This window comes from Tupaia chinensis, unplaced genomic scaffold (assembly GCF_000334495.1).
Source record: "Tupaia chinensis unplaced genomic scaffold, TupChi_1.0 Scaffold145870_1, whole genome shotgun sequence".
Taxonomy (NCBI): domain Eukaryota; kingdom Metazoa; phylum Chordata; class Mammalia; order Scandentia; family Tupaiidae; genus Tupaia; species Tupaia belangeri.
The window spans coordinates 1,359,921-1,387,190 of NW_006205727.1; the positions used below are offsets into that span (position 1 = coordinate 1,359,921).

At 36.4% G+C, this 27,270-nt stretch overlaps 1 protein-coding gene across 1 annotated transcript in view; it reads right to left on the reverse strand.

Annotated features, from left to right (window-relative positions):
- The window catches only part of ADAMTS20 (ADAM metallopeptidase with thrombospondin type 1 motif 20), a 183,356-nt gene that overhangs the window by 151,890 nt on the left and 4,196 nt on the right, over nucleotides 1–27,270 (reverse strand). Inside the window, exon 3 of the mRNA XM_006168548.1 lies at nucleotides 15,830–15,992. Within this exon, the coding sequence (XP_006168610.1) occupies nucleotides 15,830–15,992 (163 nt within the window). The remainder of the gene's footprint in view (nucleotides 1–15,829; nucleotides 15,993–27,270) is intronic.

The window sequence follows — 27,270 nt, forward strand, 5'->3', positions numbered from 1 at the left end:
TATATACACCTAGTGAATAGAGAGTCCAGAAATAAACTCTTATGTACATAATTTAATGATCTTTGATATGAGCGTGCTAAGACTATTCGACATAGAAAAATTAACTCAGGTCAGCAGGTGGTATGGTGGTTGAGATGCTAGTCTCCCACATGGTGAACCATGGTTTGAGTCCTGGACCTGGTGACTTGCTTTTTCATTCTCCCTTTCTTGCTCTCTCTCATCAAACTTAAGAATAACAATAAATAAATGAAATTAAATAATTCTTTTAAAAATTATCTCAAAATGGATTAAAATATAAAATTAAGACCCCAAAGTATAAGACTCCTAAAAGAAAAAATAAACGGGTAAGGAGAATGCTTCATAGCATTGGATTTGACAATGGTTCCTTGGATATGATACAAAAAACACAGGCTATAGCGTAAAAGGTATAGACAAATGGGACTATATCAAAAATAAAAGCATCTTGTAAAAAAGACACAATCAACACAGTGAAAAAGCAACACTGAATGGGAGAAAACATTTGCAAATCCTATCTGATTAATTAATATCCAAAATATATTTTAAAAACTCCTACAACTCAGTAACTGCAACAAAAATAGCCTGATTGAAAAATAATCAAAGACTTTCTTGAATAAATATCCAAAAAAGATACACAAATGTCCAATAAGCATATGAAAAAATGCTCAACAGCCCAATTATTAGGAAATGCAAATTAATAACCACAATGAGATATCACTTCACACCATTAATTAGGATGGCTATTATAAATGCACACACACACACACACACACACACACACATCCACAAAATAACAAGTGTTGGAAGGAGGAGGAGAAATTGGAAGACTTATACATTGTTAGTGAGATTTGGATTGTAAAACGGTGCAGTCACCATGAAGTTCCACAAAATCTAAAGATAGATTATGATTCCACATGATTCAGCAGATAAAAAGCTTTTATGAAAAAATTATTAAATTCAAAACTATTTAAATGAACAATTCTCAATAGAAGAATAGTTAAATCATGGAATGGTATGCAGCTGTTAAAAGAATAAATTAGTCTATGTGTTTTGATATGGAAGAATGTTCATGAAGCATTTTTAAGTAAAAAGTTTAGGTCTTATGTATAGTTTTATCCCATTTTTGCAAAAACAAACTTTCTCAAAATTTACATAATAAGGTAAGAAGGGATGGAAGTATATTCACTCCAAACTTTTAACTCTGGCTATTGGATAGATGTGAGAGAAGAGGAGTTAAGTAAAACTATGAAATGTTTTCTTTTAGTAACTCAGTGACCTTGTAAGTCACTGCATGAGCTTGTTTTATTGTTTTAATTCCAAAAAAATGACATATTTTTAAAACAGCATCTCTTATTATTTTACAGGCTAAACATTTAATGTCATTACCTTTTCTTGGTATTTATACTTAAGGAGTATAACAAATGATGATAAAGTGATCTTTCCAAATACCTTACATAAATTGCCATTATTCAAAAAACATTTGCCATCCAATTACATCATTTCTATGCAATGTTTCCCCTTCTATTTGTGTTCTCTTGAGTCAAATGTTAAACTGATGTCTTGTTCTTTATTAATAACAAGTGCATTATGACTCAAACTATTTTGGATCAAGCCAAACTATAAAATCATGTACATCATGCAACAATAATAATCAGGCCATTAGGAAAAAACAAAAACTTAAAAATGACATCAGTGAACATAACCCCTTTTTCAGCATAGTATATTTTTAAATGCAAAGAGAATGATTTTAAAAAAACAATTCATAAGACTATAAACATGTAATAAATTTTTACGAAACAATGATACATTTTCAAGCTCAGAGTTCTCCTTGAGAACTACTGGCACCTCATATTTAAAATTTAAAAATTCAATTTATCATTTTCTTCTCCTATCCCATTTCTCTATTTCTATGTTTTAAAGAATAATTTTACTTATTTATTATTGTTATTTTTAATTTGACCAGAAAGTAAAAGGAACCAAGCCCCAGGTCCAGGACTCAAACTGTGGTCATCCATGTGGAAGTCCAGAGCCTTAACCATCATGTACCTGCCAGCCCCTTCCTATTTCTGTTAACATGAGCAATAGCCTTCCAATACCCATAACTCATACTCAGAACATCACACCACCATTGGGGTCTTCCTATCCTTCCTTCACCTTTCATATATAGCTACCAAGTTTTGGCATTTCTTCTTCCAAGTGTTTCTTGCATTGCTCCCCTTCCAAATGATGTCCTTGCCTCTATACTCATTCAGGTCCTTCTCACCTTAGAACATTATTAGAATCATGAATGCAAAATTAGATACAAAGAGTCTTCCCATGGTTCAGCCACCTTTAATCTGCTTTCTTTTATTTATGTCCAAAGAGTTTCATTTTAAAAATAATCCCATTCACCTCATCCTTATTGCAGATGAGATAAAATGGGTCCTCACTGCTCAAATGATAAAGTCTAAGCCTCTTTCCACCAGCTCACACTAAATATAGTCACCACTACTGCCACCAAGCTATAGATTCCTAAAGTCAGCGAACATGGCTGGGCAATGTGTTCAGCTTTTCACAAGTGCTCAACAAATGTTCATAAGAAGAAGGAAAAAGAGTTGGAATGAAGAAAGGAAGAATAATGGAGTAAAGATAAGAAAAGAATGATTGAAGGAGAAAAAAAAAATAAAAGGGAAAGAATATATTGAGGATCAAACAAAGAGTTTATCAGGCCAGAACTTTAGGGTAGGAGAAATGCTCGTTGTGATTACAACAGCAGCAATTCAAAGACAGATAAATTGTTTTTGTCTTTCCTAATATCAGTATGAAATTCACTCTGGTGTGTGTACACAGACTAGACTTGGTACTGACGCTCTTTATCTGACAAGATGTGGAGGTATATTTTACACTTCTCTAATAGCACATAACTATACATTTTTAAAATGAGGACATAAAATCAAATGATGCTTATCTTAGAATACCAACATTTCAAACCACTTGTTGACTACTTCATAGCTCAAAGATCTAGATATCCTTGGAAATAAATATGTGACTATATCAGATATTGTAAAAATCTAATGTCTATTTCCTCATTATTTAAAGTGTTTCCTGGATCCAATGCTTGTCAATATCATTACTAATATTAATAATAATAATAAATGTTATAATGTTTATTATGTATCAGGTACCAGTATACTGGATATATGTTCTTTCCTTTAGTATTAAAAAAAATCTTTGCTATAGGTACTATGACTATTTTCATTTCATATATGCAGAAAGTGAGAACAGGAAGGTTAAATAAAGTGCTCATCATAACAAAGTTAGTAAAACATATTATTTTAAAAACAAGTCATATTCTATAACATAAAACCACACAAAAATCCATAGTACTCTATGATTTCTCATTATTAGAAAACTTAACTACTATTGGGTGTCAGAAAGAGTCACGATGCATTTTCACACAGAAAAAGATAGAAAGGTACAGCATGACTTTGCCAATGATCCAATACTTTGGAATTATGGGTTGTAGTTTATAAAATATTTTGTAATGCTTTGCTTCCAAGAGTTTTGTAAGTTAGTAATTAGAGCCCCACCTACTCTAATAAATTTGCAGATTACAGATTTGCCTGTGGCCTGCTGAAACACAAAAGAATCCTTACATCATTAGTCTTCCTTGCATCTCTGATTTGGTTACTCTTATTGTGTACAGAGACATGTGACACAGGTTAAATAAAATTGCAACAGCCATGAACTGATTAAGTGGCATAACAAAGAAATGAATTCAGATTTCCTCAATATCAATTGTTATTCATGAATTCCATATCACTTGACTCTTCTAAAGGTCATATGCGGTCATACATGCAGAATGTTGAGAATTTAGTAACCAGCGTCATAATGGAAAATACTGCTTCCTAGAAGACTAGGCAGGAATTAGCTAGTCATAATCATGGAAATATGGGGTCTAGTCCTCCCTACACTATAGAAGCTAAAGTTGAGCCAGGATTTGGACCGAAGGGCTTTTAGTTCTGCTTAGAATAAAGACCAGAGACAGAGCTTGTTCTGTCCTTTCATGAGTGACCATGAAAGAAAAAAATAAGGCACTGGAAACCCCCAAATTATTCACATTAATCCTACATACACCAAGAAATTCTAGTTCCTTCCGTTATGCATGCTGACAGGACAAAGAAACACACTGGACAATTGTCACAGAGTAAATACTCTTTCTTTTTCCACATACTCAAGACGCCAACCCACAGGGCTTGCCTAGAGTTGCATAAGACAGATTCTCCTAACAAGCCAAATCAAGTATACTTGCCTAGATCATGAGGTCAAAACAGGCACACATTCATTCATAAATCCAAAGCCTTAGAAATGTTTCTTAATGGAAGAGAAGATGCACCTGTTGTCTCTCTCTAGCTTTTGGCATCCCATCTCTACACTTGAAGAGCATAAAAGCAGAGGAAACTTATGTGGCCCTTTGGTTGTATAAAGTGCTTTCACAGTTTCAAATCCTGTCCTTTATCAGATAGTCTAAGTAAAGAAGTGAGACTAAGAGACCAACTGATACAATAGGTCAGAAGAATTTAGATGGACAATCGGATATAAAGTCATATGATATTCCAAACTCCTACTCTGCTACTCTTTTCTTTTTTTTTTTTTTTTTTGAGAGATTTTCACTGTAGGGCGCGTGCGCTCGCCAGACAGACAGAGAGAGACATAGAGACAGAAAGCGAGAAATCACCCCCCAGGGGGGATGGTCACGCCGCAATCCCTTCTCCTCCATTCTCCTCTCGGGATCTTGGGCACGCACGCACACGCGCCCGGTGTGAGTTTTAAGCCACCAGGTCCGGGACACGAACCGCGGTCGACTACGTGGGAGTCCAGCGACATAGCCATTACGCTAACTGCTGGTTCCCCCCTCTGCTACTCTTTGAAAAGACATGTTTGGGAATCTTCTATCAATGGATTAAATCTACATCCTAGCATGTGAGTATGTAAACAGAAGGTAGCATTTCATTCTTGAAAGAAACATTATTTATGAAGAATTCACTCTGAACACTGATGCCTAGTAAGCTATCTTGCAAATGTACTGTAGCTGCTGAAACTAGAATATGGCATAACACTGTTGCAACTGACAACAGTACATGATTCGACCATATTAACCTTATCCTTCCTTTTTCCAGATGAGGCTTTAGATAATCCTTTTCTAAGCCATATCCACTCACTATGATTTAATGGGAGATAATATGCATTCACCTTCATTTTTCAAAATTTTACATGTGTTGCTCCCAAGCAAGATGTCTCACAATAGCTAACAATCTGCCCCATGTATGTGGAATCATACCAGAAATGGCTTTACATAAGTTTAGCGCTACAAATTCAAAATATCTTCCAAATCATAAAGCTAGCTTAAAGTACACATTAGTCACTATCATAACCTATTTGTTCCATCAATTCAAGTATTACTAGTTTTCAACATTATCATTAGGTAATTTAATGAATTATTAGTATGAGTATTTCCAATGACATTATAAACTCTCTACTTTTTGTTTTTAGTTTTTGGTTTTTGCCATAGGGCATATGTGCTCATCAGAGAGGGAGAAAGTGAAAAATCACCCCCCTCAAAGGGGGAAAAGATCACTCTGTGATCCCTTCTCCTCGATTCTCTTCTTAGGATTTTGGGCACACATATGTGTCCAGCAAGATATTCAAACCAGGTATGGGGCTCAACCCATGGTCCACCATGTGGGAGTCCAGCCCCTTAATCACCATGGTACGTGCTGACTCCAAAACTCTGTAATATCAGACTTAAATATTTTTGAGGACCAGAAGATGGTGTAATGGTTACATTGTTGGACTTCATGTTGTCAACCACAGTTCAAGTACTGAACCCAGCAGCTTAAAATTCATACCAAGCCTGTGTGCACACATGCCGAAGATCCTGAGAGGAGAATAGAGGATAAGAGATTGTGGTATGGCCATCCTCCCAGAGGGTGATTTATCGATTTCTGTCTCTGTCTCTCCAGCAAGCACACATGCCCTACAGCAAGAAAAAAAATAAATCTCTCAAAAAATATGTATTTTTTGAAAAATAAATTTATAACTAATAAAAATTTAAAATATAATCTGAGCAGGCCAGCAGGTTGTGTGGTGGTTAAGGCACTGGACTCCCAAGTAGACCGTGGTTTGAGTCCTGGACTCGGCAGTTTGAAAATCGTACCAGGTACATGTGTATACATGCCCGAAATCCCAAGAGGAGTGTGTGGCATGGACATTCCCCTTCGAGGTTGATTTCTCACTGTCTGTCTGTCAAGTGCATGCACCCCATAGCAAAAATCTATTAAAAAAAGGTAATCCGAGCTTGCATTTTAACTCATTCTTTATTCTAATACAACTCTGGCCATTATAATTTATTTCTTAAACTACATTTACTCTTCTTCATTCTTAATTCCTAAAATAGTTTTTAATTAAAAACAATAGAATTCTTTTGGGACCAGTAGATGACATAGTAGCTACGTCGCTGGACTCCCAGTAGTTGACTGTGGTTCGAGTCCCAGATCTGGTGGCTTAAACTCACGCCGGGCACGTGTGTGTGTGCACCCAGGGTCCCGAGAAAAAAATGGAGGTAAAGGGATTGCAGCATGGCCATCCCCTCGGGGGGGGGGGGGATTTTTTGCTTTCTGTCTCTGTTTCTCTGACTTTCTGGCAAGCACACATGCCCTATATCAAAAATCTCTCCAAGACAAAACAAAACAAAACAAAAACAATAGAATTCTCAGATGAACTGTTCATATAACTTTGAATATTTTCTTAAAAGATTTTTAAGTAATATTAGGCATTGTGGTTTAGGCAATGGACTACCACATGGCCAACCACAATTCAGTCCCCAGCAGCTTGAAAATCACACTGGCGCATGTGTATGAGTGCCCAAAATCCCAACAGAAGGGTGAAGGATAAGGAATTAGGGTGTGGCCATCCTCTGGGGGTTGATTTCTCTCTGGCAAGCTCATGCACTCTCTAGCAAAAACCTAAAACAATAATAAATACTAAAGATATCTTTCAAATTTGAAAAATTTAAAAAGTTAGATATTTATTTAAAAGATAGTCACTAAATGGGCTTAACGTTTTTAGAGTTGAAATTCTATGTGATAGCTTTACAGTATTTAATATCTTTATTATGGAGTGAGTTCTGTTCACATTGTATTTCCATCTGTTAAGCCACTATTTTTAATTTGAACACAAGTGGAAAAATACTAAGCTTTGAAATTATTTAGAGAGTGAACTCTTTTTGAATAAGTAGTATTTTATTTTATGTTGTATTATATCTCCTAATTTAATAAACCACTTTTTTAAAATGTTTGTCAATACTATTTAAGAATTTAATCTAGAAGCTAGGTAAAACTAAATATGTGCAATAGAAGTTGCAGATTGCAGACTTACAGGTCAGATTGTGGAGAAAGGTTTTCTGATTTGTTTTCTTTTGCTTTGATTTGTTTTAACCTTCAGTTTTCTAGCTTTCTTCCAAAGGAGAAATCCCAAGGAAGAAGGGTAGGTCCAGAGGTCTGAGAAGCTTTCTACTGGAAAACAGTGTATCTGCCACCCAACTGGGTGATGGTTCCAACTTTCTCTCCAGCAGTAATGATTGTAACAAAGTATGAAATACATACTCAGGCCAGCCAAGAACATGGACTACCCTCCTCACGAAGTTGTGTCCTGCAAATATGCTTGTGAGACTTGCCCAGTCTTATGTCTTTAATAGGGTTGCTTCTGAATGGTGCAATTCTGAATCAAAGTCTAATTGCAAATCATTAGAACCTTTGCTTCCGTTTCATAAGGAAAGCAATAAGTAGCTAAGTAGTACAAGCCAAGGATTCAGATTTACTTCACTATGCATTTGTAATTCTGTGTTTGGTAGGCAAAAGAAAAAGTATAAAACATACTACACGGTAGATAAGTGATCTAACATTTTTAGACTAAAAAATTTCTAGTCTTGCTCTCCATAAATCCACTGAGTTATTTCATTACTTCTCCCCATTTTTAAAAATTTATTTATTTATTTGTTTTTAGGCTTTTGCCATATGGCACCTGTGCTCCCCAGAGATAGAGAGAAACTGAAAAATCATCCCCCAGGGAGGGTGGCTATGTAGCAATCCCTTCTCCTACATTTTCCTCTTGGAATTTTGGGCGTGCATGCATGCACACATGCCCTGCATGATTTTCAAGCCACCAGATGCAGGACTCCACAGTTAGCCATATGGAAATCTAACACCTTATCCAACATGCCACCTGCTGGCCCCCATTTCCCTCTTTTATGTGGTGAATAAACCTAAGTAAATATCAACTGTATAAAATAAAAATAATGTCCTTAAACAACTCATGTCCTATGGTCAACCATTTTATTATGTTAATGGGTCCTCATGTTCCTTGCTCTTTTCTTATGCAGTAAGGGAAAATTACAAATGAAGTTCACTCATGAACATAGATGCAAAAATTCTAAAGAAAATATTACCAAACTCAATCTGGCAAGAAGAACACATGGTGGACTTAACATCTGAGAATCAGTTCATCTAATTCACTATGTAAACTGAACATAAGTAAAAAAATAAAAAAAATTTAAAAAAAGACAAAAACGCATTGGTACATGCAGAGGGAAAACGTTTCGATAAAATCCAATATCCATTCAGAATTAAAATATCAAGTATACTGGAAATTTCAGAAAACTTCAACTGAATAAAGATACCTAAGAAAAACCTGTAACAGATATTTTACAAATTAGAAAGAGCTAAAAGGTTAAAAGTATTTATTCTAAAACCAGAAATAAGGCAAAGATTTCATTGCTAGTTTTATGGATTGTTCTCAAAATTTTGACAAATGTGATAAAGCAAGAAAAACAAGAAGTGAAAGACTGAAAAACTGCTGACATGATTTCTATGTGGAAAATTCAAGAGAATCAATAAGTAGACTATTAGAATATGTGAATTTATAAGATTAATGAATAGTATTTCAATATGAAAAGCTACTTGTATATTTTCATGTAGAAGAAATAATTTAAAAATAAAAATTTACCATTTACAATAGCAGCAAAAAGGGGAACCAGCAGTTAGCGTAATGGCTATGTCGCTGGACTCCCACATAATCGACTGTGGTTCGCGTCCCAGACCTAGTGGCTTAAAACTCACGCCAGGCGTATGTGCATGTGTGCCCAAGATCCCAAGAGGAGAATGGAGGAGAAGGGATTGCGGCGTGACCATCCCATCTGGGGGGTGATTTCTCGCTTTCTGTCTCTATGTCTCTGTCTGGCGAGTGCACACGCCCTATAGCAAAAACCTCTCCAAAAAAAAAAAAACAATAGCAGCAAAAAGAAACATTCAACAACAATAACAAATACCCATAAAGAAACTAACAAAAGATGAACAAGATTTCTACAAATAAAATACCATTTTGGAAATTAAAGAATAGAGGATATAATATACTGATTGATTATAAGTCATAATATTATAGAGATGTCACTTCTCTAACCAACTGATCTACTGACACAATGAAATCCAATCAAAGTCCCTTTTTTTCCCTTTTGTGGAATTCAATGAGCCGATTCCAAAAATTTTATGTGAGTTTAAAGGGTCAAGAATAGCAAAAGTTTGCCACAGTGCCACTTCTTGGGAGACCAGAAGACATAAAGGGGACATGAGTTCGGTTCTCAGGGCAACCTGAATACACAAGCACAGTTGTGCACGTCTGTAGACCAGGCTCACTGAGAGTCTGGTACATGAGGATCACAACACAGCGAGATCCTGGCTTATCAAAAATACCTATCTCTGCCTCTCTACCTTTCCCTCTTTCTCTCTCAAAAAGGAAAAAGAAAAGGATAGGACAAGGCGACTGCAGAATAAAGTGAAAGGCTTTTCCCCACATACAAGACTTAAAATAGTTCTAAGACAGTATGGTATTGACACAAGGATGGACAAATTGCCCAGTGGAAGAGAACACAATTCTAAAATGGAACCACATATATACTTATTAGAATAAATTTCATATTGAAATTCAATTGCCATGGTGATGCTATTAAGAGGTGAAACTCTTCAAAGGTGATTAATGGCATAATGCTGTTATTCTGAGACTAGGCCTGTTATCCTACAAATTCAGTCTTCTTTGACCTTAACCTCTTTTGCATGTTATCTTTTGCCATGTTATGACATGACAGGAAGGCCTTCACCAGATGCTTGGACTTCCTAGCCTCTACTGCATGGCCTAAATAAATTTATGTTCATTATAAATCACCCAGCCTGTGATATTCTGTTATAGCAACAGGAAATGGACTAAGACAATATTTTTTTTTTTAAGGCAACAGATTAAATTCATTAACTATTCATTTACCTACTCTGGGTAAAACTCAGACAGGTCTCTAAGTAAGTAGGAAGCAAAACTAGAACTGTGTTCCCTGACTGCCAGCTTACTAAGTGAACTGTGGACTCTCAAACCATCTGGATTTCTCCCAGATAAATGCTGAATTATTATCCTTTTTTAAAAACAGGGAAGTAATCTGTCTATATGTATAATTTTATCTAAAAGGCTACTCTCATTTATTCACAGAAAGATTATTCAAATAAATTACTCAACAAAACAAATGAATCTTTCACATCTCATTTGAGCCTGGCAAAATGCTTTAAAGGAATTATCTCCAACTTACTTCTTTATGTGTATTTTATTTGTTTGACACTTAAATATTTCATTCAAAAGCTTTTTTCTTTAAATCAGCCTCCGTGCCTTCTGTCTCTTCTCATTCAAATCCAAAATTATCTTTTAAAAAAATGCTGTTATGTCAAATGACTAGTACGTTTTTTAAAAAGAAAATCATATGATATCTCTGCTTTCAATTTCATTGTTTTCCCAATGCCTATGAGATAGCCATCAAAATCCTTAAAGTCCTTTTAGATTTGGCTTCAGCGTGCGAACCTTTCTAGACTCCCCACACTTCTCACAAAACTGCACCTTATTCTCTTCAAACAGTACATAAATTACTCTTCTCCACACACTTCAGGACTTTGAGGATCCAAAAGCTACATTCCCTCTAATCTGTACCCCTGCTCTAGCCAATTTTAATAGTTTATGATAGTAGGGACTTGAAGCCTATAAAAATAAATTTAGACAAACTCAGGGGACACACACATGAAATTAAAACTGGTTAACATTATCTTAAAACCCATTTAAATACATTTCATTTTTCCTTGCATTCAGGCCTCTCTTTTTGCTCTAGAAATGCTCCATCCTTGACCCTTACTGCCGTGAGCAAGGCTGTGGGGGCTGACAGAAGAAATGATCCCACACCAGTTCTGATCTGCCCTAGGAAAATAAGCACCAGCAGAACTACACCTAGCAGATTTCAGAGATTGTTTTCCCCTCTCCATTTCCAGCAATCTTTTCAGGGTTTCTTTCCTCTTGGGTTTTACTTATTTTGTTTAGTTTTGGTTTTGGTAGAGGTGGTTGTGAAATGTTCAATTGATACTTACTCATTTTCTGAGGTTTTTGTTTGCTTGTTTTGACATCTCTACTATATTTTACTTAGAATATGCTTGCTATCTTGAGGGTCTGGTATTCACATTGGCTAGTTTAGTTACCAATCTAATTTGTATGGCCTCAAGGCACATGGCAAACTCCGACCTTGAAAAAAAAAAATTATCTATTTGATCAAGGTTGATGTTACTATTGCATGAACCACAACATGTTAGGGTAATAATGAATTAAAACCATTGATAGAAATATGAAAAATTAAGCCACTTTTCCTTGTCCATTTAATCACCTTAGTTTATGCGCAAAATGTGTAGGCCCACCTATCTGAATGATCCTCTTGAAACTTCTCCCATTAGAATATGTAAGATCAGGGCCAGCCTGTGATGTGGTGATTAAGGCAACTGGATCCCACATGGCTGACTGTATAGTTCAAGCTCCAGATTCTGTGGTTTGAACAACATGCCTGATGCACATGACTACATGCCCAAAATCCCAAAAGGAGGGGGAAATGCAGGAGAAGGGGTTATAGGGACCATTCCTCATGAGGAGAGGTACTTTCTCACTTTCTCTCTCTCTCCCTCTCCCCCTCCTCTCTCCCCCTCCTCTCTCTCTCTCTCCTCTCTCCCCCTCCTCTCTCTTCCTCTTCTCTCTCCCTCCTCTCTCTCTCTCTCCTCTCTCCTGCCTCTCTCTCTCCCTCCTCTCTCTCTCCCTCCTCTCTCTCTCTCCCCTCTCTCTCTCCCCTCTCTCTCTCCCCCTTCTCCAGTTAACACATCAATTTCTATGAAAAAAAAAAAAACATAAAAAATTTTTTTAAAAGAAAAAGAAAAAGAAAGCAAGAAGAAAGGAAGGAAGAAGAATATCAAAGCCCTGTAAGTATTTCTTGACAATAGTATATGAATTGAGAAGGAAACAAATCCTTAGAACATTTTACTAATTATATTCACAACTCTCCACTTACACTAACAAAATGGTGATTAATAGCTATTTTAGGGGGCATTAATTAATTGCCTTTATTAGTGATTAAAAATGTATATGTTAATTATATTTTAAAATGGAGATAACTTAAGAATTCAAAAGAAGGGATACCAAGTTTTACATTTTAGTAAGTAAACACTGGCAAAAAGTGCACTGTGTGTAAAAAAACAAAATCCCATAGCTTTCCATTTGCAGTTTTTATAAAAATCTGTTGTATAAATTTTTTTTTAAAACAAAGGGGCCAGGCTTTCCTTGAACCATTTGCTTGCTGATAATGAACACTGATTGAGAATGCAAAACCCTGCATATCATTATGTGAAACATTTATGCATTCAGAATGTCTACTTGGTGGTTTTCTTCTTAAGAAGCTAAACAATTCATTAAACAAGCTGCTTCTGAATGGTAGATCAGAACAAGCATAAGCTGCCTTCTGTAGAATTCTATTGTGAAGCTGTACCCATTTGTGTTTTCTTTGAAGCCATAAAAATGAAACCCTTATGCTCATATTAAAAGCATAAGAAAGGCATCTATTATGTCAATAGATTTAAAACACGGCCTTAGACACAGTGAGAACCACTCCAAAATGGCACTGTTATAATAGCAAAGGTTAAGAAGTGCATTCCCAGGGAAAACCTTCAAAGGCCTACATATCATTATATCCCAAAACAGATGGCATCACAGTGCTTGGAGCTCCACTCCACTCCATCGTTTACGGACACCTACAATCGCAAATAAATCCTTCTAATCCCACTCTTTTGTCTCGATTCTGTACTTTGATGATAAATGCCAGTGTTTTTTTCCTCCACCACATCGTTGTATGTTGTCCTATAAATAGTGAAGATACATGTACACATGTAGACATGACTCTTAAATACTTTTAAGCAATATACAAGTGAAGATTTTTACTAGTGATGATTTGTATTTTGTAAACATCTATGATTCCTAGATTCTAACCTATTGAAAAGCTTCAGTCATCTAAACTTTATAGGAAAAAATGATGAAAATATACCCTTTTCATGTATTGCTAAAACTATAAAATTGATGCAAACAATGTGGAATTATCAAGTATCTATGAACATACCATGGAGAACCTCTCAAAGAGATGGGACAAGACAAGAAAATCACAGAAGTATTGCTTATTATAACCCCAAACTGCAAACAACCCAAAAGTTCAACTGGATAATGGATACCTGAACTGTGATGTACTCAACGAAATACTGCACAGCACTGAAAATGAATAAACTGCTACTCCATGCAACAAAATAGATAAACCTCAGACACAAGCATGAGCAAAAAGGATATACAAAATATTCTCAATTATAGAAGGGATCTTAAAAAGTTTGTGGCAAATGACTATTATGAAAAAACTATACATAACGTTTTTAGAAATTCTGTACCAAAATAAATTCATCCCATGAAATTTTCAAAGTTCATGTGTATAGTTAAAAACATGCATAATTGAGCAATGTTATTACATAGGTTCATTTTTTTCTTTTTAAGTTTGTTTATTTTTCTCAGAGAAAGAGAGAGAGGAAGACATCCCCAATAGGATCTGCACACCGTGATTTCCTTTCCATCTCAGCCAGACAGGATCAGGGTGAACATGCGTATTCAGTGTATATAGAGAGGCCTTGGGGTACAAACCCAGGAGCTTCATATGTTGTCCAGCCTTACAGAGCAACACGTTAACAATGTCCTACCATCTGGCCTTTAGTTATTATTTTTTTTTAATCAAATCTAAAATTCTCTTGAGAAAATTAAACAGTACTAACAGATCAAAATTTTCCATGATCATTTCCTAAAGAATCTCATACACTGCATCTCTCTTTAGATTTAAATTTCAAGTTACCTACAGACAATGCCTAACTGGACATTGGGAGACTGGAAGACAAATTTAAATTTATATTTCCATATTTAGGAAGCATAATGATCTCATTTATATGTGAAATCTAAAAAAGCTGAACTGATAGAAAAGTTGAATAGAAGTTCCCAGGGGCTAGAGGTGGGTGAGAGTGGGGAAATGCTAGTCAAAGGGTAAGAAATCTGTCAGACAGAAGGAGTTCAAGAGACCTATTGCACAACACGGGGTCTGTAATTAATAACAACATATTGTATTCTTGGAAATTGCTTAAGACTAGATCTTAAATGTTCTCACCACAAGAAGTATCTGAGATGATGTATATCTGGAACCACACCACAATACACGCGTATCTCAAAACATGTAGTATGTAATGTTTGCCAATTAAAAATAAATCAGTACTCAAATGTATTATAGAACACGATAGCATACCAAAGTAAAGCAAGTTGGAGACAGTTCAAGATATATTTCAAAATAACCAGAACTGTGGATTTCAAATATCCACAATACAAAATAATAATAAAATTTGAGGGAAAAGATAGATTTTTGCCCTGACTTGATAAATACACATTGTACAACTTTTGAAAACCCACATTGCACCCCACAGATATGTACGACTATACTATAAAAATTAAAAATCACAATGAAATTTTTTAAAAATATGGCACATTCAGGGACCAGCAGTTGGCATAATGGCTACATTGCTGGACTCCCATGTAGTTAACCGCGGGTCAAGTCCCGGGCCCAGTGGCTTAACCTCACACTGGGCATGTGTGCGTGCGTGCCCAAGATCCCGAAAGGAGAATGGAGGAGAAAGGATTGCCAAGTGTCCATCCCTCCTAGGGGGTGATTTCTCGCTTTCTGTCTCTCTGTCTCTCTCAGTCTTTCTGGCGAGCATGCGCGCCATATAGCTAAAAACTCTCCAGAAGAAAAAAAAAAAGTCACGCTCAAAAATTAAAAAGTAAAGTTTAAGCAGAGAGTGGTGCAGCAGTAAAACGGGATGCTCTGGGATGCAATCCCACATTGGGAAGTTCTCAGTTCAGGTCTGGAGACCTCCTTGAGAATAAAGGGGACACATTTGCCCATGATCCAGGACTGACTGAAGGTTGGGGGTAGAGGACAGCCTTAAGACCCTATTTAGGGCACTGTGATCCATTCTGAGTATCCTACGCTTCCTCTTGATCTCTTTTGCTCATGGAAAAAGTAAATAAACACGTTACAAAAAGAAATAAAAGTGAGTAACAGGGTTGGAAAGGTGATATTATTGACACTGACATTTTCAACTTAAATGTAATCTTTGTAGTCTACTACTATTTGAAATATGCATGTAATATTTTATGATATATAGGAAATATTTGTTCATTGGGGGAAAACAGATGTTTAAGTTAAATAAATAAGTAAAGAAAAAGAGCTAAGGAAATATCTAACTTTTAATCTATAAAAATATTTAAATATCATCACAATTCAACTGAACAGGTTTACTTCATAGTTTACCTGAAACTTCACAAGGCTTATGAGATTGCAAATAAGAGCTCTTCTTTAACTCCAGTCTGTATATAAGATGTGGCTTGTTATGATCATCTTCATGTTCACTCCCATCTGCTTTCATTATAGGTTCTAAGAAGTATTCACCATCATGTGCTTTAAATGTTCCCATCTGAAAAGAAAAAAGAAAAGAAAATGAACTTCTCCCCCTCAATATCACTAAAAACAAGAAGCACATTTTGTCGCAGGTTAAAATAAATACACAGAAAGAAAATAGTGAGGCATCTGTTCACTGTCATCAACTGCACAAAAAAGTTGCCTTTCCATTGCTCTTTTCTCTCTCCACTTATATGCATAATGTTAGGAAGACTCAATAGTATTCCAGTAGAAAGAGTTAGATGGCAGGTGTTCCAGGTATGAAGACTTGCATAGACAAAGGCACCAAAGTGGAAAAAGTCTAGAACAGTCCATAAATAATAAAACCTGCTTGATTTGGTCTATATAAGGAAAAAGTATAAGACAAAACTCAAACGATAGACTGATTCAGATGAAAGATCTTGACTAGGAGGTTAGTAATTCAGAATTTACCCATAAAAATGACAATTGAAGTTTTCATAAACACTTGCTTTTAAGAATCCAATATTGAACTTACTACTCCACATCTCCATTGAGGTAACATTCTCAACTGTAACATGCCCAAAACCAAAGTCCTGATGTCCAGTTCAAATTTGCTGTTTCTGCAGTGCTCCCTGTTCTAGTAAATAGCAGCAATATTTTCAGGTTGCTCATACCAAAAAATCCCAAGGCGGACATCAAAGGTTGCTCTTCCCATCATATCCCATGTTCAAATAACCTACAAATCCTAATGGCTCAACCATCAAAGCACAACTAAATTTGAACCACTTCTCCCAAATTTTAGTAAAGCATCCATGACGTAATCTAACACTGTCTCTCACCTGAACTAATTCCACAGCCCGCTTTAGTTGAGTCTCCACAAAGTGGTAATCTTTTCATTATTATTTTATACAATCACTGCACATCACCACAGCTTGTAAAATGAATTTTCCCAGTATGAATACACTGCACACCAGCACAGTTAAAGATACCATCATACACATTGTCATCAATAGACAATCCTCCATTTCTATATCCCTTAAATATCTTGCCTTTCTATTTTTCTCAATTCCCTTCTTCTTACAGATTTCACTCTCCTGGAAAAAGAGAAAAACAAACTAACAAACAACTCTAACCACTTTCGATGTCAGTCAATAAAACTTTTAAGTCCTTACAATGGTCTTCAATGTCCTGTGTGATATGGCACCTCTCTCTCTATCATCCCTGTTCCTCCAATCACACACGCTACTGACAATTCAATGACATCACTGTTTCCTACTTCCACCTTAGCTCACTCTGGAACTCTACTCTTGATCTCTTTGCTGTTCCTCAAATATGACAAGCATAGTCAGTCCCATCTCAGGACCACTGCACTTACTAAGCCTTCTGCCTCAAACACTTTTCCCTACTGGCTTCTCCTATCATTAGTTTCAGGTCCCGGTTCAACATTCACCACCCTATATAAAATGGTACCCAATATCTTCTCTTAGGTTCCTTTATTGTGTTTCTTATTCATTTTTTCATAATTTATCACTATCTGATATATTTTCAGTCATGTTTATTTGTGACTTGTCTGATACTGTCTGCTAAAATACAAGCTCCATGAGATTAGGGCTCTGCCTGTGGTCTTCTCTACAAGCCTGCCTTATACCAGATGCTATAAAATAAATGAAAGAAAAATTGATGCTATAAGGTATGAAATCCAATCTAGTAACAACCTATGAGGTATTTCAAAAAGTTCATGGGAACATGGAATTAAAGTATAGGTTTATCTTGGTACAAAATAATTTTGAAATCCATGCATAGTTTTTCATGATACACATGTTCCCTGAACTTTCTGAAGACATCCTCACGTATATTATGGATAGTAGCAAAATAAAAAAAAAATGCTTGTGGCTTTAAGATAAGATGAAGGATTTATGTCAGAAGAGAGGCAACAAAACCCAAATGATGGCAATAGTGATGGTATGGCAGCTGGAATAGAAAGGCTACAAGATCCCAATGCCTGAGAAAAACAGAAAAATGGGTACCCTAATAGGGAAAATTTTATGATAATTTTCTGGGAAAATATAACTTATTAAAATGACTCTGGAAATGTAAGAAATCCAAATAAATCCCTTTCCACCAAGAAAGAGAAAAATACGTCAGAGTTACATCTTTACAAAATCCTGGCTTTGATGATTTCACAGAGAAATCCTATAAAACCTTGAAAGATAGTCTCACTGATATTGAACAGTCCCAAAATATTTTTTAATTCTAATTATTTTTATGAAATTAGAAAAGCCTTTCTAAAGACACCAAGACAAGAAACAAACAAACAAAAACAAGCATAGGACAAATTCATGCATAGATAACAAGATAAAAGTCCAAAATTGTATTAACAATAACAATAAATATCTGTAAGACAGAAAGAACACACGATCAGGTGCAGTTTATTGTAGGAATACAAGTATAGTTCCATAGTAGGACTGTATTAATATAATTCATCAGAGTCACTTACAAAATTCTTTAAATTTGCATGCTTTCCAAATTTTAATACATAGCTTTGATGTTTAAAAATCTTGGTAATATATTAGGTCATTGGGAAAGTCATGACATGTTTTTCTATGTTTTTCTATACAAAACCGTGCCGTGACTTTCCCAACAACCCAGTAGAAAGAGATGGACGCCCGTTTAAAAAATAAGCTGTAGCACAGCCAAAAAAGACGGTTTCATACATAATCAAGAGACAGTCAAGTTTTTCCCACTTACGTCAGAAATACAAATATGCCCTAGACAACAGAACTAGACAAAGAAATAGATTGGAAATATTAAAAATTGCAAAGGAAGAAGTGAAAGTGTCATCTTCCTAGATTATACCAATATACACCTTAAACGTAAGAAAATTACTTGAAACACTACTAAAACCCTGAGGACGTTCAGTACAACAATTATTCAGGCTTTAGTAGTTTTCACATATAAAAAAACAATCATTAGCAGATATTATGGAAGAAACTACTCTATTGACAAACAAAACGATGAAATTCCCAGGAGTAAAACAAATAAATCTATAAGATCTTTTGACAATGTTAAAGCACCGCAGGAGAACTATGAAAGAACTCAATCGGATGGGACATTTGCCATGTTCTTCAATAGTAAGATTTGCCAAACGAATCAAAAATAAAACAAGATCTCAATTTCTATTAAGTACCAAATTTTCTTAAATATTCATATATATGGAAAAATAAACAAGTAAAAATAGCCAAAATATATATTTAATTGCCAGAGTGTGCATGTGCTCACCAGAGAGAAAGAAAGCAAGCATGCTCCATGGGGTAAGATCATGCCGCAATCCCTTCTCCATTTTTCCATCCCCTCAGGATTTGAGGCAAGCCTGTGCACGTGGTCGGCATGCTTTTCAACCTACCAAGGCTGGGATTCGAACTGCAGCTGGCCAGATGGCATCCTGCTCCCTTAACCACCTGGCTATAAGGGTGGTACAGATAACTGTATTTTAATATATTTGGTTTATGGGACCAGCAGTTAGCATAATGGATATGTCTCTGAACTCTCATGAAACCGACTGCGGTTCAAGTCCTGGACCCGGTGGCTTAAACTCACGCCGGGTGCGTGTGTACGCGTGCCCAAGATCCCGAGAGGAGAATGGAGAAGGGATTGCAGTGTGGCCATCTCCCCTGGGGGTGTGATTTCTCACTTTCTGTCTCTATATATATATATATGTGTGTGTGTGTGTGTGTGTATATATGTATATATATTTTGTTGGTTTACTTTGTATTTTATTTTAGGTGATTACACATTATTCTGAGAAGGGTTTCACTGGTTAATCATTAAAGGGTTCCAACAAAAGTGAGAGGAGAGGGTGGCGTGGTGGTTAAGGTGCTGGATGCTCCCACATGGGTGACCATGGTTCAAATCCTGGACCTGGTGGCTTGCTTTCTCACCTTCTCTCTCTTTCTATGTGTGTCTCTCTGGTCAAAATAAAAATAAATGAATGAATAAATAAAGTTAAATAAATAATTAAAAATAATAAAATTTTTTTTTTTAAAGAAAAGTGAGCAGACAGAGGAGTCAAAGCAATAATTTGAAAAGATTAAAACAACTGTATACCTAAAGGAAGACCAAAAAGGGGAAAGTTTTAGTCTTCAAAGTAGGAAACAATAAGAGCTTGCATTCTGTCTGTGAGCAAAGAGAGCAGAAGGAAGTCCTTAAATGGTCGGCTAATACAGATATGCCCCTCTCTCTAGTCAGGTGAGATTAATCATCCAGGGAAGACATTTATATAAATAGCTAATTCCAATTTCTAGATCAGACAAAATTCATATATATTTACATATACAAATACCTAATTGATTTTGACCCCACAACAACTCTTTGAACTATGTTATATTATTATCCCGACTTTACAGGTGAGATAAGTGAGGAACAGAGAGGGTGAGTAATCTGTCCCCGTCTCACACTGAGTAAGTGACCGGGCCAAGAGGTGACTCCAAATAGCCTGGGTTCCACATTTGCTGGCTTACTTAACCCATTACACTAAACTAGTTAACACATGTCAATTTTGACAGACTTATGAAATAGTCAAAAAATATTTAATGAACACTTATATACCAGGCATAGTTCAATAAGCTAAAGACACAACTGTGAACATGATAAAACCCCTGTTTTCGAAGAATACATTAACGTGATAGGCTTCTTTCAGTGCAGAAAAGTAAAACTACAGGCACTCTTCGGTAAAATGCTAATATGTTACGATTGTTACACATTTTAAATGTTTTAAAAATAACAATATTCCATTAGATATATTAACTATAAAGCAATAACATAGTCTATAAAATAAAAATCAAACTATAAATATCAAGAGTTTTATCTGTTTCTTGGATACTTTTCCAGTAGTCCTTGCGTACTAATTTTACCAGGGTATATTTTCCAAATATAACTACAAATCACTTCATTTCAATACATACCAAAATTCTAGCATTCTCTGCCTTCCCAGAAAACTAATTTCAACTATTCTTATAAGAAGTAATAAAGGTTTTTGAAACCTGAATACATGGATCCGTAGAAAAACTCTGCCTTTTAAAGAAAGCATGCTGAAGAGGAGACATATGATAGTATCTTGGTAAAAGATACAAGTAGACATGGGAAACTGGTAACTTAACTAAATGCACCGACCAAGCCCTGATCACATCACATTATTCCTAAGCAATATTGAAAATATTTCTATGGAGTTTTCTATTCTCTTTTTGGATCAAAATCTGACCTTGGGGTACATCTGTTTTAATATTCTAATAAAATGCACATGAATGCAACCTGTGCTCCCATATGGGAAGTAAATACAGTTCTGACCAGAGGTGATCAGCACCTCCTTTTAAGCTGTACTAGAACATGCAAACTTTCTAAGATTAGTGCCTTTATAAATTCAGAGGCATTTTCTATTTTTTTTTTTTTTTGGAGGTTTTTGTTGTAGGGCGCATGGGCTCGCCCGACAGACAGAGAGAGAAAGAGACAGAAAGGGAGCAATCAACCCCAGGGAGGGATGGCCACGCCGCCACAATTCCTTCTCCTCCATTCTCCTCTCGGGATCTTGGGCACGCACGCACACGCGCCCAGTGTGAGTTTTAAGCCAACAGGTCCGGGACTCAAACTGCGGTCGACTACGTCCGAGTCCAGCGACATAGTCATTACGCTAACTGCTGGTCCCCAGAGGCCTTTTCTTAAGCAAAACCTTATGTACTTTAAATGTAAGTTCAAGGAAATATGACAAATAATTTGTCATCAAGGTGATTTCTTTTACTTATCAACAAAACACAAGTATTTTACTTCCGTCAATTTTTCTATAATCCATCTTACTGCAGGGGATTTTGTTAAAATATTAAAACATTAGAGCTTTGCCTGAAGTCTCCTAAGAAAGCACTTAACTTTTTTTTCAACTTGGAAAGGGATCTGGTAAGGCATTGGAGGACTTGACAGGTGGTTCATAGAATTATATTCAGATCATGTCATATTTTTAGCAAGCTCCCATATCCACGTGGGCACTGCAATTAGTTTCATGAGAAATGCCAACAAAATTCCTAACAGTTTCTTTCAATGACCATTAAAAAACAGCAAGACACGTTTTCACATGGGAGGGGTACTTAGAGTAATGATCTATTTGCGAAGGTGTTTCAAAAGTCAGAAGTGATTATATGACTAGCTCCAGTCTATCCCCATAAGCCAAGACTTTTATACATTTAGAGAATTTTTAGGGACCAGCAGTTTGTGTAATGGCTATGTCGCTGGACTCCCATATAGTCGACCGCGGTTTGCATCCCAAACCCGGTGGCTTAAAACTCACGCCAGGCACAAGTGCGTGCGTGCCCAAGATCCTGAGAGAATAGAGAAAGGATTGTGGCATGGCCATCTCCCCTGGGAGGGAGGTGATTTCTCGCTTTCTGTCTCTCTGTCTCTGTCTGGCAAGCGCATGCACCCTATAGCCAAAACCTCTCCCAAAAAAAAAAAAAAAAAAGATTTTCTATACAACTGTTTTCCGAAATGTTCTTATTTCAGTATTGTGGTATTCATTTTTTTTTCAAAATACATAACAAACACATGTACTGTTGCCATGACCAATAAGGTACTCTCAGAATTCCTTAAAGGGTAAAAGCAGGTACAAAATACAAACCCTTTAGACTCTTTTTCCAAATCATTTGTAGATATCACATTAAGCATTGACAACTGGAGAAGAGCATTTAAAAATACAGTACTGTTGAATTGTTGACTAAAATGTTTAGTTTTTCAGTCTTTAATCATAAATCATGAGAATCAGATGATGATATTTATAAGGAAGCCTAGGCATGTGTCTTAGGGTTGTACTCATGAAACTGTGGGCATGTTACATCATATTTCTGACCCGCAGTTCCATTATTTGTCAAACAAAATTGAAGTACTCTTACCTACTCCTGAGAGATGTATATTAAAATGACATTCATAAGAGAAGCTAAATAACTATTTTGAAACTGAACATATTTTGAGACAGGATGAAAAATTCTCCCCTAAAAGCATAGATATTACAGCCAACCTTACCATAGGCAGAATATAAACTTCATGTGATAAAAAAAGAAAACCATAAAGATTAACTGAGATTCATTTTTATTTTCATATATTTTGTTCAATGCAAAAAGTTTCTTCCCAACAATTCCCTGTATAACACCCTGATTATGCCTAGAAAATAGCATTATATACAAGCACACAGTGAATAAATTAATGAATTAATGACATAAAGAAAACATAAATGGCGCAGGTCCCATAGTGGTTAAGGCTCTGGACTCCCACATGGCTGAACGTAGTTCAAGTCTCAGATTTAGTGGCTTGAAAATCATGCCAGGTCATGTGGGTGGGTGCCCCAAATCCCAGCAGAATGGAAAAGAAGGGATTGCAGCATGGCCCATCCCCCCGGGGGAAGTGATTTCTCACTTTCTCTTTGTCTGTCTCTCTCCAGTGAGCACACACACCCTAAGGCAAAACCTTTCCAAGAAAAGAAAAAGAAAACATGAGAACTGGCTCCAAGATACATTTTTCTCTCCTCTGGCAACACTCTTTACCTTTCCTATCCTATGGGACAATTCCAGATCTCCGGTAAAAAAAAAAAAAAAAAAAAAAAAAAAAAAAAAAAAGTGACATGAGAAAACACTCAGGAAATGCACTGCTAACAACTCACTTAAAAAACATTGGTTCTTTCACCAAGTTCTGGTCTACCGGAATCAAAACAATAAAACAAAGACTTTGAACCTATCTATCCCAGATTTATGTAACCAAAAGACTCAATTTCAAGTGGTGTATCCCAGCAACATCAGTGATAAGTAAATTTGGTAATATTTCTCGAGAAAACACTCAGGAAATGCACTGCTAACAACTCACTTAAAAAACATTGGTTCTTTCACCAAGTTCTGGTCTACCGGAATCAAAACAATAAAACAAAGACTTTGAACCTATCTATCCCAGATTTATGTAACCAAAAGACTCAATTTCAAGTGGTGTATCCCAGCAACATCAGTGATAAGTAAATTTGGTAATATTTCTCTTTATTATAGGCAGTGAAGTATTTTTGAAGTCATATGAACTCACTAAAAGTGAAGAGAATTATCAAAAAAAAAAGGTCATATTTTTGTAGGGTCGAAGTAACAGTCTTCAGAATGCTCCCAATCTCTCACTAAACTATCCATGAAGAAATAAAACCTAATATCATAATGACACTGAGAAAACAATAGCACTTGGCAGATCATACACACAGGCTGCCCTTCTCTTTATCGCTATCTCCTTGCTATTCTCTTCTTGGTCAAACATACTTATCTACAAGGTCATAACCCAAAGTTCTCACAGGATGCTGGCCCCAACTAAAAGTCCAGGATCTCTCCATTATGCACGATCTTCTCCATTAAGCCCAGATGTGGCTCTTTTTTGGCTTCGTAAAACATAAATTAAAAGGACAAGTTATCGGCACGTCCCTGACCCAGCACACTGCATGAACACAATGCGTAAGGGGAGAGGGCTTCCTAAACATACTAAACCGAACTGTCCAGCCCTCGCTCCTTAGCAATGCATTCTGCGCCTTCAACAATCGATTCTAACCTTACCTTTCACCCCTAGCACCCCTTTCAGATGCACACACCTACAAGAAACCCTTGCATTTTTGTTTATTCATCTCTCAAAGTTCAGCTGAAAAGACTTCCCAGCACAAGCACAACTCTCTTAATCACTCCCTCCCACCCCTTGTTTTTAGTTTGTATAGGGTGAATGCTCTTTCCAGAGAAAGACAGAATGAGAGAGATAGAGAGAAAGAGTGAGAGATAGAAGAAAAGAGAGAAAGCACCCCTCAGGGGGAATGGCAATCCCTTCTTCATTCGCCTCTCAGGATTTGGGGCATGCATACACACACCCAGTGTTTTGTCAACCTCTATGTCTGGGACTCGAACCTCACAGTCAGCCATATAGGACTCAGCCACTTTAACCAGGGCACCACTGCTTGCAACCTGATATGGTACTTTTTGTACACTTCTTTTAGTAGCACTTAGCAGATTATATCTTCACTAAAGGCTTAGTGCCTGGTGTCACCAGCATGTGGTGGTCCTGAGAATGCTGAGCATAACTAATCAAGGGCACTTTGAAATCCACTAGTGTTTTAACCCTGGCCATATCTCCAAAGGGCTGCTCCCAGTCAGAAATTGAGAACCATGGGAATACTAAGGCAGTTCTTAGGAGGTAGGACAGTCGCCTCTCAGTCAAGTCTGGCTGATGGAGGGTTTTGCTGAACTTTATTTAGACTTCCTAGCAGCTGAAGATGCCTCTACCTACATCTACATCCTCTTTACCTGTTTCAGATTTATGTCTCTATCCTTGCTTTCTATATTTATTTTTCTTTTTCCATGAGAAAGAAAAAAAAAGTATCATCGACAGGTTCTCATCATACTATGATATCCCCTTTTCCAAGTCTTCTAGCCAGCCAGAATCACACACCCAGCATGTTTCAAGTTGACCTGAGATCTGAACCCTGGTCTCCCCTGTGGCTCTGACACTACAGAGCAATGCCTCACCACCTGCACCATGGCCTCCCAGCTCTCTCTCTGGTTTCTCTAACACAGGCACTTCCCCTAAATCTCAGCATGTGCTTCTTGAAGGACGTGGACTAACACATGCAGAATGTTAAAAACAGAGATATAGGAAATTCTCCCTTCTGTTGATTGAGTATTTGAGCAAGTACATGAATAACTTGGTTCTTATAAGCTTTTCTAACAAGAAAAATATAAATACAGATCATAATCTAGGGCTATATGAGTTCTAGGAAAATAGAAGTTTAGAAAATAATAAAGCTAAATTTTCCAGAATAGACAAGAACTAGTAAAGATGCTAAGGATAGTTTCTATACTTTTCTTTCCTGACTGGACAAGAAGTTATTTGGGCAACTGAATATTCAGTCATCGGAGACCAGGACTGCCTGACATGATGCAGAATGCTCACATGAGAAACTTCAAAATAGTGCACGTGGCCACTGCAAGCTACTCTGGGAATACTGGATAAGCCAGATGCAATGTCTGGTTTTATGATACCTGGAAACTGTTTCCTTCAACCACAAGACTGCATTGCTTCCAACCCCAAGAAATAGTGAAGTTAACTGTCAAGGCACTTGGTCCCCGAGGCTTTCAGGAGAAGGGAAGCTACTGGGTAATATAAGAGGGCTTCTTGAGGCATGAGGGATCGTTGGAAATAGATTTTGTCAAATTTGTACATCCTGTCCTAAGACATATATGTCAATATATTCTAACTTATTAAATAATGACCTTTGTTTTGGTAAGATTATTTGTAAGTATTATGAGAAGATACAGAATGTAACCATGAAAGAGGTATAGAACTGAATAGAGGAATATTGGGCGTGACAAGTACACATTCTGTCACAGCCTATCAATGACTTAAAGAGTCTGATTAGACATACTATTTACAAATAATTTTATTCAGCTCCATTTTTTGTATCTATTGTAGATTTTGGAAATGTATAAATAAATTTATGTTCAGAAATGTCTGAATCATGAGATAAATATTTATACTGGGGCCCAGACTCTGTGGCACAGTCAGTAAGTTATCACTGGACTGTGCAGTTGGAAACCACATGCTGAATGTAGTTCAAATAGCCAGCCCAGTCAATCTGAAAATACACTGTGCATGTGAGCACATACCCAGGATCCTGACAGGCTGGAGGGCTGGAAGAAAGAGAGCACAGTGTGACCAAGATCTGCAGAGGATGCTGCTCCATCTCTCTCTTGTGTGTGCATGCTAGCACGCTCGCTCACGCTCTCTCTCTCTCATGCACTCGTATGTGTTCTATCATGAATAAAGGTATTTCTTGAAACTTTGTAAACAGGTGCATTATGAAAATACTATGAATTAATTTCAAAACCTTTTGGTACCAAAGTAAACTCATTTTATTTCCATTTTTCCATGACCTTTTGAAGTCCCCTCATACTTAAGGGAAAGAAAAATTATAGAGAAGGAAAGACTAGAAAAGCAAGAGTTATACACATGTTAAAGAAAATTTCTGGAAGACTCAGCCTTTTCTGGTTCTTCGGTTCAAAACACTTAGGGAGAAAACTAAACAATACTAGTCATGGTTCAGTGATTTAGTGAAAAAGGAAAACACGTAAATATCAAGACTTCTAAAAGTCCTGGTAAAAAAAAAATGACCATATAAACATTAATAAAAAACACTAGTTCACATATTTAGGGTTAATTCAACACTAGCAATTAAATACAATCAGTAAATACATAGGGGGGTCCTCAATTTTAACAAATGTTTGTAAAAGGATGTC